General features: G+C 44.7%; 1 protein-coding gene across 3 annotated transcripts in view; it reads left to right on the forward strand.

The window, feature by feature from the left end:
• Positions 1-625: 625 nt before the first annotated feature.
• The window catches only part of DIP2B (disco interacting protein 2 homolog B), a 70,013-nt gene continuing 57,207 nt past the window's right edge, over positions 626-13,431 (forward strand). For all 3 annotated transcript variants that reach the window (XM_075445633.1, XM_075445634.1, XM_075445635.1), the window contains exon 1: positions 626-844. In XM_075445633.1, the coding sequence (XP_075301748.1) occupies positions 757-844 (88 nt within the window). In that variant the 5' untranslated portion in view covers positions 626-756. The remainder of the gene's footprint in view (positions 845-13,431) is intronic.

A 13,431-nucleotide genomic window follows, 5' to 3' on the forward strand; every position in this document is an offset into this window, starting at 1 on the left:
GTTAGAAAAATAAAGCTGATTTAAAAGAAAAAAAAAAACCAACAAAACACAAACAACACGAACGTCCCAAGCTCTCAATCGCCTGTGTTGCTGTTGTGCTGCTGAAGGGGCTCTGCTCTCCCTCTCGGTTCCCGACACCGTCCCGGGCCGGGTGCGAGCGCTTCAGCAAACAGCCGTTGCTCGACAGCCAAGAGCGGGGTTTCCCCGCGCTCCCGCCCGCTCTCAGGGGCAGCGCTCGGGGAAGGCAGGTACAGCCCCCATGGCACCACACGAGGTGCCCCCCCGCCGGCCCGGGCACCTACCTCAGCCGGCTTTGAGGTAAAATTTCTTGACCAGGACGGGCACAAAACGCTTTTGTGTTGGTTTTTGTAAGGCGTTTCCAGCGACAGCCGAAGCGGGGTTTGGGGCTGGCTGAGGGGGCTGCAGCCCCTTCCCTGCCCCTCTCCGAAGCCTTCGCCGCTGAGGGAGAGGAGTGGCCGGCCCTGAGGGGAGCGCGGGAAGAGGCGGCGGGAGGGGGGCGCGAGGCGAGCGGCGGGGCTGCGGCGCGGGGCCGGGCCGCGGGGGGGCGCGCGGCCGCGCTGAGGCGAGGCGGCCGCGCCGCCCCGTCACGTGACGGCGGGTCTGAGGGCTCAGCATGGCGGAGGTGGCGGCCGCTCCCGCTGCGCTCGCGATCCGGAGCCCCCGGCGCTGAGCCGGAGCCGCTCCGAGCCGGCGGCCGGACCTGTCTTTCCCCCCCTTCCCTCCCTTCCGCCCGCCATGGCCGAGCCGGCGGCCGCGGGCGTCTCCTCGCTGCCCCGCGAGGTCCGCGAGCAGCTGGCCGAGCTGGAGCTGGAGCTCTCCGAAGGTGAGGGAGCGCCGGGCCGCGCCGGGATCCCGCCTGCCCTGCCCTGCCCTGCCCTCGGGGTGCCGGCCCGGGCCGCCGCGGCCTCCCGCGGCCCGGGCCGGGGGCGCCTCCGTGTGAGGGGGCCGGGGGCGGCGGAGGGGGGGACGGAGTCTTGACATGGGGCTGTGGGAGAGGAGGCCCGGGGTGTGTGAGGGGGCTGTGAGGGGGGCTCCGCGTGAGGGGGTCGGGAGTGGTGGGGGGTGGTTAGTGAATGAGGCTCGGGATACCAGCTGTGAGGGGGCTGCGGCCGGCGGTCTGGGGTTGTGTTTTTGGGGGGGAGGAGTGCTTGGCGCTTCGGGGGTGATCCCCGGCCTGACCCCGGGGGCCCTTTGCTGGTCGGAGGGGATCCCCCTCGGGAGGGTTTTCCTTCCTGCGGCTTCTTCCCTGTAGTTTCTGAGCCAAGGATGTGGAGCGAGGGGGGGAAACTCTGGGGGCGGTTTCCTGTGGTGGGGGAGACGAAGGGACTTCGGGTACATAAGGAAGACATACCCGGTGTTCTTTCCACTTTCTGAATAAGTTCTTTTGCGTAGCCATAATCGGGATAGAGCATGCGCTTTTTTCCTTCTTCTTTTTTTTTTTTTTTGTTTCCTTTTTTGCATGGGTATGTCTTTGTTTCCTAGTGCTCAAAATGCTGTTCTCAATATAGCTTTGTTGTAAAGTTCCCTTGCGAAGCCGGAGGGCGAGGGATGAATCTGAGGTAGAGGGTGAAGGTTGCAGAGCAGGTAGCTCTGTTTTGCATATCTCTAAATTTCCTCCCTCCATCAGGCTACAGAACTTGATGCCGTAATCAGTGGCTTTTTGGGAGGGCTTACTGCATGGTTGCAATAACCTCTTGCAGCATTAAAATTTATGAAAAATCAAGTTAGAGTAACATCTTTCTGTGCTCTGTCACTTTGTCCAGAACATACAGTGTATAAAGGAGACCTGTTTACTGTTTTGAACATGAGGAATTCATTCACTGAGCTGGGTGCTGTCAGCCCCCACTGCCCGCGTTGGTGTATGGTGCTTGATATTTTGCCAGATGGAGAGGCCATGGTAGTGCTTTCTTAACACAACTTTGTAGTTAAGCTTTTAATGTTAACTGTTTGGGGTTTTTTTTGTCAATGTTTTTCAGATATACTTTCTGTAAACATTTAACTAAAGTGATAATGCTGTCTGGTGTTTGGTTTTGGGTACTCCATGATAGCGAAGAATTGAAGAACATTCTCTTGTGTTGCTCAAAATGTAATATGAAATAATTTTTAATGTTTTTGAAGAATTTGCTGAACGTTTGAAGTATTTGGTTGTATTTTCTGAAACTTGTTTCTTGTGATACTGAGAGCCCATTATAGTTTGACCCTGTAATACATAGTACTGCAAATTTAAACAGAAATGAAATCCTTTTGCTCAAATGGCTGGCTGTGACATCACGCTAATCTTTAACGAGCTTCTCTAACAGCTTAAACTTCAGTGCTTGTAGAGTGAAGTTTTCAAAGTTGTATAAGTAATTATCTGAATATTAAGTCCGTTGCCCCTTTGTGGACTTAATACTCAATTTTCTTAATATACATAGTATGGATCTGTTTGTGCAAATCGCTTTGTCTATCAAAAACCCACGAGTACAAGGAATTTTGTGTGACTGTGTCCCCAAGCTCTTGGAAATGTATTTCACGGTATCTTGTTGCTGAGATAACTGAGGTCTGACCTGTAAAGGAGCCAGGTGAGTCAGTGAGGTAATGTCATTGTATAGTTCTTGAAAAATACGCCCTAGTTTGAGGCCTAAGCTTAAGGATTTTAAGGCGTATGTGTGTGTTGTTCAGCTAAATAGGACTATGGACTGTTTATAGTAAACAATATTGAATAGAAGCAGTTATTAAAAATGTCAGTAATGCTTCATGTTTAACTGATTAGTTGTTGCTCAGATAAGTACACTTGATCCCTTTTTTCCCACTCCCTTGTTGCAGCTTTATTTGTCTCTAGACTTGACTGTTTACTATGTAAATGTTTCTGTCGGGTTTTATGGGTGAGAACACCTCGCTTTTGGAGCAGGAGAGGAACTGGACCTGCAGTGAGCTCATACAAGTAGCCCCGGGGTCCTTGACAGCAGAAACTGGGAGCTTGCTCTGCCCTTGCTGTATGATCTCAGGATGGGGAGCACCTGAGCCCTATTTGGAAGATGGCTTTAGATGCCGGAGACTGTGGGCTAGGAGCATAAACAACTTCTGTGCTGAGCCTCACGGAGAGCTTTGTGCAGGGCTGCGTTACCATCAACCACCACAGTGTAGAGAATGTATAACAATATGGGGGAAGTACAGTATTAAAATCTTATCTGGCGTTACACTTGTGAAAGATGCTGTGTCAGCAAGTAGGATGCAAAGTGGAGCAGGATTAGTTTAACATATGCCTAAAATAGAAATGATAGTTTGCTGTGATGAGCCATGAGACTTTCTTCAGGAACAATCTGTGCGGACAGAGCAACAGGACTAATTATACCTCTGCCAGCCCTGGATTACTCCTTACTGAGCCTTGTGGTCAGCATGGAAGTAACAGTAGTCCCATTCCTGAACACACTTCAAACATCTAAGCAGAATAGTGGAATGTGTTTCAGGATTGTTTATTAAACAACAGAAATTGCTTTTTTTTTGTCTTTATTGTGTGTCTTTATTTGGCCTCAGTGATTGATTTGAGTCAAAGTCATTTATTTCTAAGTGTAGGTAAGATTTCAGTTGTCTTCTGTCAGCGTCAAGTACATTATACCCAAATCTGAAACAGCACACTTTACGGAGACCTCTCATTCCCTTATATCATTGTTGTTGCCTGTAAGTAAAAATGTTCAATAACAATAACTGTATAAGCAGTGAATTGGGTCTTGGAACTGTGTGAAACCTGGAACCAGGTCATTACTCACGTTTCCTTCATTTCTCACTTTTGGGTTTTTTTCTTTCTGGTACTTTTCTTCATCTGTCAGTAACACCCACATTATGCATCACTAATGATGGGAAGGGCTGGTTGTATTTGCATCTGCTTCTTTTTCATGAGTAAGAGTGCCAGGGATATTAACTTTAAAGACAACTTTTACACCCATTTTCACATTTCTGTAAGTACAGGAGCTCAGTTTTAGGCCTTTGGGGTTGAGCTGCAGCTGTGTGTCAAGGTGGCTTTGTACCCACTATATGATGCTGTTCTTAAAATGCTTGCGGTGTGTACTGATGAGTTCACAGAACACGGTGAACGTCTGAATTTGTCCCATATTCACCTGAAAATGTTAGTATAAAAGCACTTGAGCACTGAGCTTGGGGATATCTAGCTATGCTTATACTTTGGGTGAAATTTTCAGGCAGCTGCTCTCACGTTAACCTCATCACAGCTATGTTAATAGAGCTGAGAAACGCTGGAATAGCCAGATTCAAAGGTTCTAATTAAGCACATTCAGTGGATTTGTTTTACACAGTGTGCATTACGAGACTATTGTACTGCTTGTGCGGTAAAGTTTGTTCTCTTGGTACAGCATAGATGGTGGTGCGACGAGAGCCTTTGCTTTGAAAGTAGGGCAGCTGTCGCCCAGGCCGCACTGTGTGGGCCAACTTGTCTCCGAGAGGGTTAAGCACGCTCGTAAAGAGCTTATTTGGCTGCTGGTTTTTGTTTGACGACGGTTTCTGTCTTGTCTGATGTTTTTAACTAGTAAAGGGATGTTGGTGGAGTGAACTTCAGCTTGTGATACCTACGAAAGTATGAGGTAAGGGGAGGTGGGAACTGCACCTAGCAAAGACGAGGAATTCCCCTGTTAGCAGTCTGGGCCTTGAACGGAATTTCAGTCTCTTCTGGGTTATGTGACAGGGTTATCATATCAATGCTCTTGCCTCACGCACAGAAGGAGCTGGTTTCTGTTTACTTTTCTAGTTAAACATACATTTGGCTGTCTGGTTTGTGAGTTTGTGTGGGTGTTTCTGTGAATGGCTTCATGCACCTGTGTTTGTTCCTTTTAAAGCTGATTTTCTCTCTTACTGAAGAATTGAGGCTCCGTGTGCAGAGGAAAGCTTTGTATTAGGATTTCCAGAAGCTGAAGAAATAGCAAGGATGGTGGCATGTGTGGAAAAAGTAGTATCAGCAAAACGGTTGAAACCCAGGACTGAAGGCCAGCCAAATAGGATGGAACCTTACTGGAAGAAAACATGTTGACTCAAGCAAGTGGGTAGAGTCTTTATTTTGTTTGGCTTGAAAATTTCCTATGGAATCATGGTATTTTTCTGTTCTTTCAAAAATTGTGTGTTTCAGGTTTCATTCTTTGATTGCCAGGCGCCTATCAAAGTAGGTGAGGATCTTTTTTGTAGTAAAGTAGCTGAAGCACAGAATTTAAATAGATTAGAGAAGAGTGAAAGAAAGCAATTGTCCAAGTAAGGACTGGCTATGTGGATTTAGCTGAGTGAGCAGAAAGGTTTCAGTTCAGTTTCTTCCCTGCCATTCAGAGGGAAACTGTGGCTGTAGCACAGAAAAGGTTGAAGAAGAGCTTATGAGCATAAGCGAGTCGGATCTGATCGTCTAGTAGCTAGCAGGACTTACGGGTGGTTTTTGTGCATTTATGCAGTATCTCACCCACAAGTCTTGCATTAGGCAAAACTAGTAATGGGAAAGCTTTTATGTTGCTTTCTTAATTTACCTGCAGGACTGACAGTTGATGGGTACCAAATCTGCTGAGAAATCTGTGTATGGCTTTGACACAGTCTTTCTGTATGCAGCCAGCAAAGGTGCAGTTCTGAGGCAGTGCTTTGAAATGCATAAAAAACCTTTTGGAGCATGTCATGGGGAGCTGTTTACGCAGATTTTGAGATGATCATTCCTGCCTTGTTTGGCTTCACAAAGTTTCTGATAAGAGCCCTCACTTCAGATGATACTGTATTTTGTTAAGCCTTACAACCCAGGAAAAAGTGATGCAAGCGTGGTAGCGCAAGGTTCCTTGCAATGTCTGTGTCTCACAGGAAAAGGAAATATGACGAAAGTCACGATCAAGAGGGGCAAAGTCACAAATCTGTCACCGGTGCATCAAACAGGGGGTCTATAAGATGATGACAAATTCACTGTGCAGATGGTCAGAGCAGAATGATTTAAATGATTAATGGCTTGGAGAGAGTGAGTTAAACGCAAATATTGAAAGGAATATTTGGCTACTGTGAGTGGGAGTAGATTTTACTGTTGGTACATGATTAAAGCATGTGAATGTGGTGAAGAATAGGAAGCTTTTTGGAGCATCCAGGCTTGTATGAGGAAGAATAACCAGGAGAGTTAAAGAATGTGCATATTTTTGTGTTATCCCTTTTATAGTTAGGAAATCAGGAGCGAGTTTGGGGCTATTTTTAAAAGCTGTGGCTCTGACCCTTCGCCTTGGGGAGAGGAGGAAATTAGAGGCTTTAAAGAGAGTCTTCCACCTCCTCCCAGATTGCTTCTCTGAAGCTTTGCTGGAGTTAGAACCAGTTTTCCTCAGTTGGGTGTAGGGGACATCTGGTAGCAATGATTCCTGGTTTGTCTTTTATGATTCTTACTACTTCTAGTACGGGTGATAATGCGCAGTTTCAGCTGGATACTTAGGCTGGAAATGTTAATCAGACCTGTTAGCCTGACACATCTGCGCTAAAGCCGCATTTGGTGTTCATTTCATGGTGTCCTAGATAACTGATCTTCAATTTTCTATTTTAAATTCTGTAGCATGAAATATTAAGTAGTAAATGTGATGGATGGTAGCATAACTGCAGGGAGCTGGATCACTGGTCTTTCAAACATGCGTCTAACTAGACAGTACTTGGAGCTCCATAGGAAAGTATGCATGCGGAGGACCCCTCGTGTTTCTAGTTCATTCGTAATGTTGTGGAAAGGGTGATGGGTTCCTTCCTGATTCCCTCGGTCTGATTAGTTTTTGTCATGAAGCTTTCTATTCATTGGATTTATCATGTTTATTCAGTGGCAAGTTTCAGAAGCCAAAGAGTGAACTAATGGTGAGAAGTCCCAGAGGTGCAAGCAGAAGCTGAATAGTATCCTGTTTTCATTTGTTTCGAATACAATGTTCAGATAATTCCTTAAAATGGTTTTCTTTAAACTGTGTGTCTCAAAGTTATAAAAAGCATTTCCTGAATCTCTCGGTGAGTTGCGCAGTTGCTTTTTGGACTTGGATTAGTAGAGAGAGGAATTGAAGCATTCCTCCGATGAAGCTGATTCAGTCCAAAATTTTTCTCAGAACTCATGGAATCAGGGAAGAGTCATCAGGCCAGGATGTCTCATTCTATTAATTAGAATGGAAGACTCTTAAATTTGCACCATGTGTGAGGAAACAGTGATTTATAGCTAACGGATGCTCTGCAGGCAGCAACATTCCATCTGCTACACGAATTTTCCCATTACATTTTGGTGAAAAGTCTAGGGAAAAGCCTCACACCTGTATTTCTCATTCAGAGTAAAGTTTGCCAGTGCTGGGTTGTTGCTCTCGCCTGGATATTTTTTTGAGTAAAATGCCTATTTCTATCAGCTTGCATTTTTTTCAAGCTTCAAAGCTGAGAGTTTGTGAGACACTACTGAGAATACATACAAGCAGCAGAGGTTCTGTTTATACCAAAGATAGTCAGTGTAAGAGTAACTTAACTTTCCTTTCTGCTTTTGTGAGCAAACACCTTGTTTTATTTAGTGTAACTTAAGCTGATTAAAAGAAAAAGGAAAGAAAAGCTTGCTTAAAGTTTTAGCACTTCTCTGCCAAGGTAAACTGTAATTCTTGCTGACTTCAGAATTGCTGATACAAACTAGGCCTTTTTGGACTTTGAATGCCGTGGGTATGGGAGCCCGCAGAGCCTACCGGGCATGTATTAATATGTTTTGGGAACCCAGGATGTGAGTTACAGGGCATGCATTAATGTATTTTGGGAACCCAGGATGTGAGTTCCTGCCTTGGTGATCAGCAACTGAGCCTCTCGGAATTGTTCCCCAGCAGTCAGACAACCTGCTTTCACCAGCTCCATGTCCCTAGGGAGCAAAAACAACCAGGAGAATTGTATCCCCGCCTGATAAAATTAGGTCTTCTGTAATCTCTCTCAGAACAGCCGGATGGCTAGCTGCCTTGAAAAACATATGTTTTAATGCAGGAATAATGCATTCCATTTAGGATGGCTATAGCCGTGGGAGCTGGTTGACTTAGTGGATAAAGCACTCCCATTTTGCCTCTGGGATCAGGACTAATGTCAAACATGAGTTCTAAAGTGCAGTGGTGGAAAAGCATTGTTTGGGGTGTTTTTCCTGTCTTTTGCTCTTAACAGGGATATTGTTCCTGTACCTTAGTCCTAAAGGAGTTTGAAAACTGAACTGTCCTATTATTGGAAATAAAATGTAAATTTGCAAGGAGGAGGTGTTAGCACATGTATTTCTAGATTGTAGCTCACTTTGTATTAAGAGAACCTGTTCAGGAATAGCAACATTGGTGTTCCTCTAATAGAAGTTTATAATAAATTTCTCTGGGAGCAGCATAGGTAACTTGCTGGAGGAAGTTCTGCTTTATCCCTGCCTCTGCTGATAGAGCTCGCCTGCACAGAGGGAAGACGCTGCTGTCGTTGCAGCCACACACATCTCCATGGTGCAGATAAAGCCCGCTGTTCTGTTGGGAATTCATCATCATGTGATACTTCCAGCTATTCCTTCCGAGCTGCTGAATTTCATTACAGGAAGCTAAGAATAAGCGTTTTCCCACTAATAATTTTCCATAGGAGCCATTGCTGTAGTTGCCGCAAGGCTGGACTGTGGGAGGCTGGGTGGGGTGTCAAGCTGTGCTGCTGGAGTGGGAAAGGGGTGACCAGCAAGGCAAGCGGTTTGTGTGGGGCAAGCCACAGGAGATGACAGTGGTGCTAAGTGTGGTACTTACAAACAAGATAAGTTGTGACGGGGCATTTGGTTGGCCATGAATTAGAAGGATTTGATCTATAGTGGGAATGGCAGAGCAGATAAAGCACCAGGTTGAGAGCTGAAAGATTTGGGTTCAGGTCCTGTCCCTACATGTGGCTTCATTATGCAGCTGCACAGCCACCATTCCAGGAAGGGTACTCAGGTGAGGATGTGTTAAAGAAGGTTTTGAGGTGCCTTCTGTCCCACCTGTACCTTTATTGCATCAACTGTTCATTTAGAGTGATGATTAATCTTTGACATGAAGAGCCATTTCAAGATGAAGCGCATTTTCTGGAAATACTGTAATTTGCTCACTGAGAAGAGCAGCGAGTGCGTGTATGTCAGTATGGATGTCCTGATAAGACTGTTTTCTTTGCCTAGTGGTTGCGTCTTCATCATCACCTTTCACTGTAATTACCCGCTGTGGAAGCTTTGTGTGCTTCTCTGGAAACAATGATCACATAGATAAGCTGACCAGCCAAAAGAAACCCTGAGGAGGGAAGAGAGGCTTTGAAGTTTTCTGCTTACTTTCTGGAAAGAGGTACAAGCAAAGTTAACAAACAGTTGTAAAAGGTCACTCTGCCTTGCTGTCAAGAAGGCAAGATGTGTAGCTAGCAGGGTTTTGTGCTGCATAGCAGCAGCTGACATTCCTGCTCACAATGTGCATTGTCACTGTGGTAAGGAGAAGGAGAGTTACTCCCAAGAACTGGGAAGTGACATGGCAAATTCCAGTCTGTGATTATTCACCGTGCGGCTGAGAGCCGAGTCAGGTGATTCGAGCGGGAGATAAAAGGTCCTTGATCCTCAGCGGCTCTGGTAGAGGAATGAACAGACGTGCAGCTTATTAAACTATGCGGTCTTTTTTTTTTTCCTTAATTGAGTATAAGCAGAAAACGCCTATTAAAGGTGTTCTATATCTGGCATTAAAAAAAAAGATTGTTCTGTGTCCCATGGGGTGGCTCTAGCAAGGTGCTGATGGCGGTTGGTTGGATGAATGCAGGGCTTCTTGTAGTGCTGTCTGTGTACGTGAAAGGAGAAGGGTGTTGCTGAGAAGTTTGCTCCAGATGACTCCTTACTGTGTCTCTAAGCTGGGGAAAAGCATGTATATTCCTATGGTGTATCCTCAAGAACTCCAGCCCTGGTTTCGTAACAAAACCTTTGGCTTTTCCATCGCAGAGAGCACAGGTGCTTCATCTCTGCATTTTGTAAAGCTGTGAACTCTGGTGAACTGGAGTGGGCAACTGATTAAACTTTGGGAATGTAAGCTCTGTTTCTTAAAAAAATACTGAACCATTTACTTCTTTTCATGAACAGTGAAAGCATTTGTAGGTAACCAAATTTACAAATTATTTTTATACCTTTTTTTTTTTAAGCTTTTGTGACATTCCTGACAAAAATACTGAAAAACACAAGACTCAAGCAAAAAGTAGATCTCATTGTAGTAAAGTGCTCATGTAAATGTTTTTTTTGAGGCCAAGACCTGTGTTTATTCTTAGGGCAGAAACTTTAAGTGATCCCTTGTGGATTAAAAAAAAGAACAATTCTTATTGTAATTGGAATGAAAACCTCCATACTTACGCTATTTTGGATTGGAAGTTGCTACAGTGAAAAGGGGGAAGTTTTGTTATTTTCGGTTCACGGACAGGAAGCTGAGGTGCACAGAGGTGAGGCGAGTTGCTCAGTCCCACAAACCAGCAGCGGAGCCAGGCGCAGAGCTGAGATCTTTTGAACCTCAGCCCTCTGCTCCACAGATGAGGGTGCATTATCACTAACGAAGGAAGAAACTTTGCAATATGCAGTCTGATAACTAGTCTGGACAGTGTGCCGAGAGTTTGCGTGTTCTGCTACATGTTCAGGTCATCTGAAGTTTAGCTGTGATGGTGATAGTTTCGATTGAACACATATTGGTATCAACCAGCTGTATTTGTGGAATTTGTCCTCTGCTTTAAATTCTCAAGTCCTTCTTTAAGATATCCTCAATTTAAAATGTCCTATGGTGCAGAAGAAAGTCAATTATTGAATCCCAAAGAAGGAGAATCATGGATGAAGACAAAGCAAATGAGTCAGATATAAATAATCCTATTATGTCTTGGCTGCAGCCACACCTAGAAACCTTGAACAAACACTGCTGTTCTGTTTAGTTATTCCTGTGTTTGATACACTTTACTTGTTAAGTCCTGTTGTAAAATTGCGGCATGTAAAAATTGTGTAGGGCTGGTCGCCGTTAGTGTTAAATACTTACGAATGTTGTCTTAGTAATTTTGACCAGAGATGTGGGTGCCTGTGCTAGAGCGTAGTTAGTTTGCTCTCCTATTTCCCCAAAATCAGAAAAACACAGAACTTTGGAGTTGGTGTTGCCTTGGGAGGCTTTTCAGGCAATTCTTTTTTGTAGTAGGCCTTCAAAAAAATGTCTGGCTAGAGCAGCAGACAGGAAGGTGTAATTACCCTTTGGCTTTTGTGTATGAAAACGTTGTTCATTGTACAAAGCTTTGGTAAAACAATTCTAGTAGTACCTGGTTATAGCGTGGAAGCTGTAAAGAAAAACGCTGGGATCTAGCAAAATGATACTTGATGTATTATGATTACTGTCATGCATCTTACTAGGTAATTACTTACCTAATAGCATGTGTCTCTTTCTTCCCTCTTTCATGGTGAATAAGCTGTTTTTTAATAAATCTGAATTAAGCTATTTTTTGGATGAGACTTAAAAGAGAAAAGCCAGACCTTTCTCTTTCCTCCCTGCTCTGATTCCAGTTCTTCTGCTGTAGCTCCCGTGAAGGAAGGCCTGAAGTCTCATCTGTTGAGTGTGGCTGTCACGAAGTCCAAGGGTGTCTTTAACAGAGGTTAGGGTCTGTTTTTTAGTGCTTGTCCAAACACGTACCATTTGCTTTGCGTTGTTCTTTTGTACTGACTGCTATCCTTTGGGCTTTGTATGTGGCCTGTGAAATGTGATCCTCTGGCTCAGAACAGCTGTAGAGATTTGTCTTATGCACACTTACCTGCAGTGATCCTTCTGGGTTTATCAGCGTTGCAGTGTGGCAGCTCATGGTATTCAACCCGTTCATTTCCCTGGGATGTGAAGGTAATTACTTGTGTTGAAGCTGATGGGGAAAGCCAAACAGAAGTGAAGGTTCATGTACTGGCAGCTGTTCAAGGGTTTATTTATGGAGGCTCGCTCTCATCCAGACTGAGTCTGTAGCAAAGGTGGCACTTTCTTTTTTCACATTCTAGAGATTTAAATAGATTCAGCAAAGCAACAGGGGAGGGGGGCGTGAAGTAAGGTAAATGATGGTGACAGAGTTCTCCATGCCATGCAGAATGCCATAACTTGGCCCCTTCTCTTAGGAGAATAATTACTTCTTATGTTCTTGTGTTTAAAATTACAGAATACCTTCCTGTGAACAATAATATGGTGTGAAAGACACAGACATGTTTTACGGCACTGCAGGCACACTCGTCTTCCAGCAGAGACAGAACTATTTGGGCAGAAGGATAAAAGGAAAGACTTGGCATGGAGAACTGGGGAAGGAGTAAATAGTCTTCTGTTAGAGTGGAGTTTGGCTTCAGGTTATGAAAGGTCTGGCAACAGTACAGCTTAGAGCGTGTTCGCTGCTTTCTATTGCTCTTGCCATGCAAAACGACAGCCCCTTGGTTGTGCTGGTACAGCTGCTTGTGGGTCTGTTTTGGGAATCTGGATTGAGGAGCTGACAGGCTTAAAAAAATTAATAGTATTGCTCTTGAATACTTGACATCATGAGAGGATAGCCTGCAGAATAGTCCAAGAAAGGAAGAATGAAAGAAACTAGTGAAGTGGAGAGATCTGGGAGATGTAAGAGCTGGGTGGTTTTTTTTCTGCAATTCTGCTATCAAGAATAGCTATTTAAGAATAACTTAGATTTTCTGTGGGTGAAATGTGACAAGAAGTCTCCAAGAGTTATTGTCACACTGAAGTAAGCTAGCAGTTGTTGGATTGTTTCCACGTTTTAAAGGGATTGTTTGAAGCCGTTTCATAGATTCCTAGTTGAAAGGTAGATTTCTGCTTCTTCAGCACATTCTGCCCCAAGCAATTGCAGACAGCATCTCTCTTCTCAACTCACTAAACCAGTTGATGTTTGAGCTTTGAACATATTGTCTGCTATTTAAGTGTTACATACTGTTAGATGCGTAAATGAAAAAGACTGTGCTGGCTGTTCCAGGGAGTTACCTCATGGAGGGGAAAAGCTGACTTGGGTTTCCTGTGATATCCTTTACCTCCGATTGTGCAGGGTGCAAATTCAAAGCCGCCCGGCGTTATCTATGGATGGAGGCACATATGAAAAGGAAGAAGGCAGCTAGGCTAGGGCAGCTTGCCAATTGCTTAAAGCCTTTGTTAGAGACTAAAGGAAACCTGCGCCCATTTAGGCACTAGTACAGCCCCAGGGGCTTTCTTGGCCTCGTATGTAAAGAAGATGAAGGCAGCCGCATGGAAATGATTGTACACTTTTGCATGTCAGTCTGCATTACCTCTTCAGGCCCTGGTTGTTGTGTTTGAATGCTAAGACCTTCTGCTTAATTCTCAAGATTTTCGTCCTGTGGGTCGGTCGGTGTAACACTTAACCCGTCTGTTGAAACTAAACCATGAGGAAAGTATCTTCTGTGCAAGAGTGCTTGCAAAACCG

The sequence above is a fragment of the Opisthocomus hoazin genome, chromosome 32 (assembly GCF_030867145.1).
Source record: "Opisthocomus hoazin isolate bOpiHoa1 chromosome 32, bOpiHoa1.hap1, whole genome shotgun sequence".
Classification (NCBI taxonomy): Eukaryota; Metazoa; Chordata; class Aves; order Opisthocomiformes; family Opisthocomidae; genus Opisthocomus; species Opisthocomus hoazin.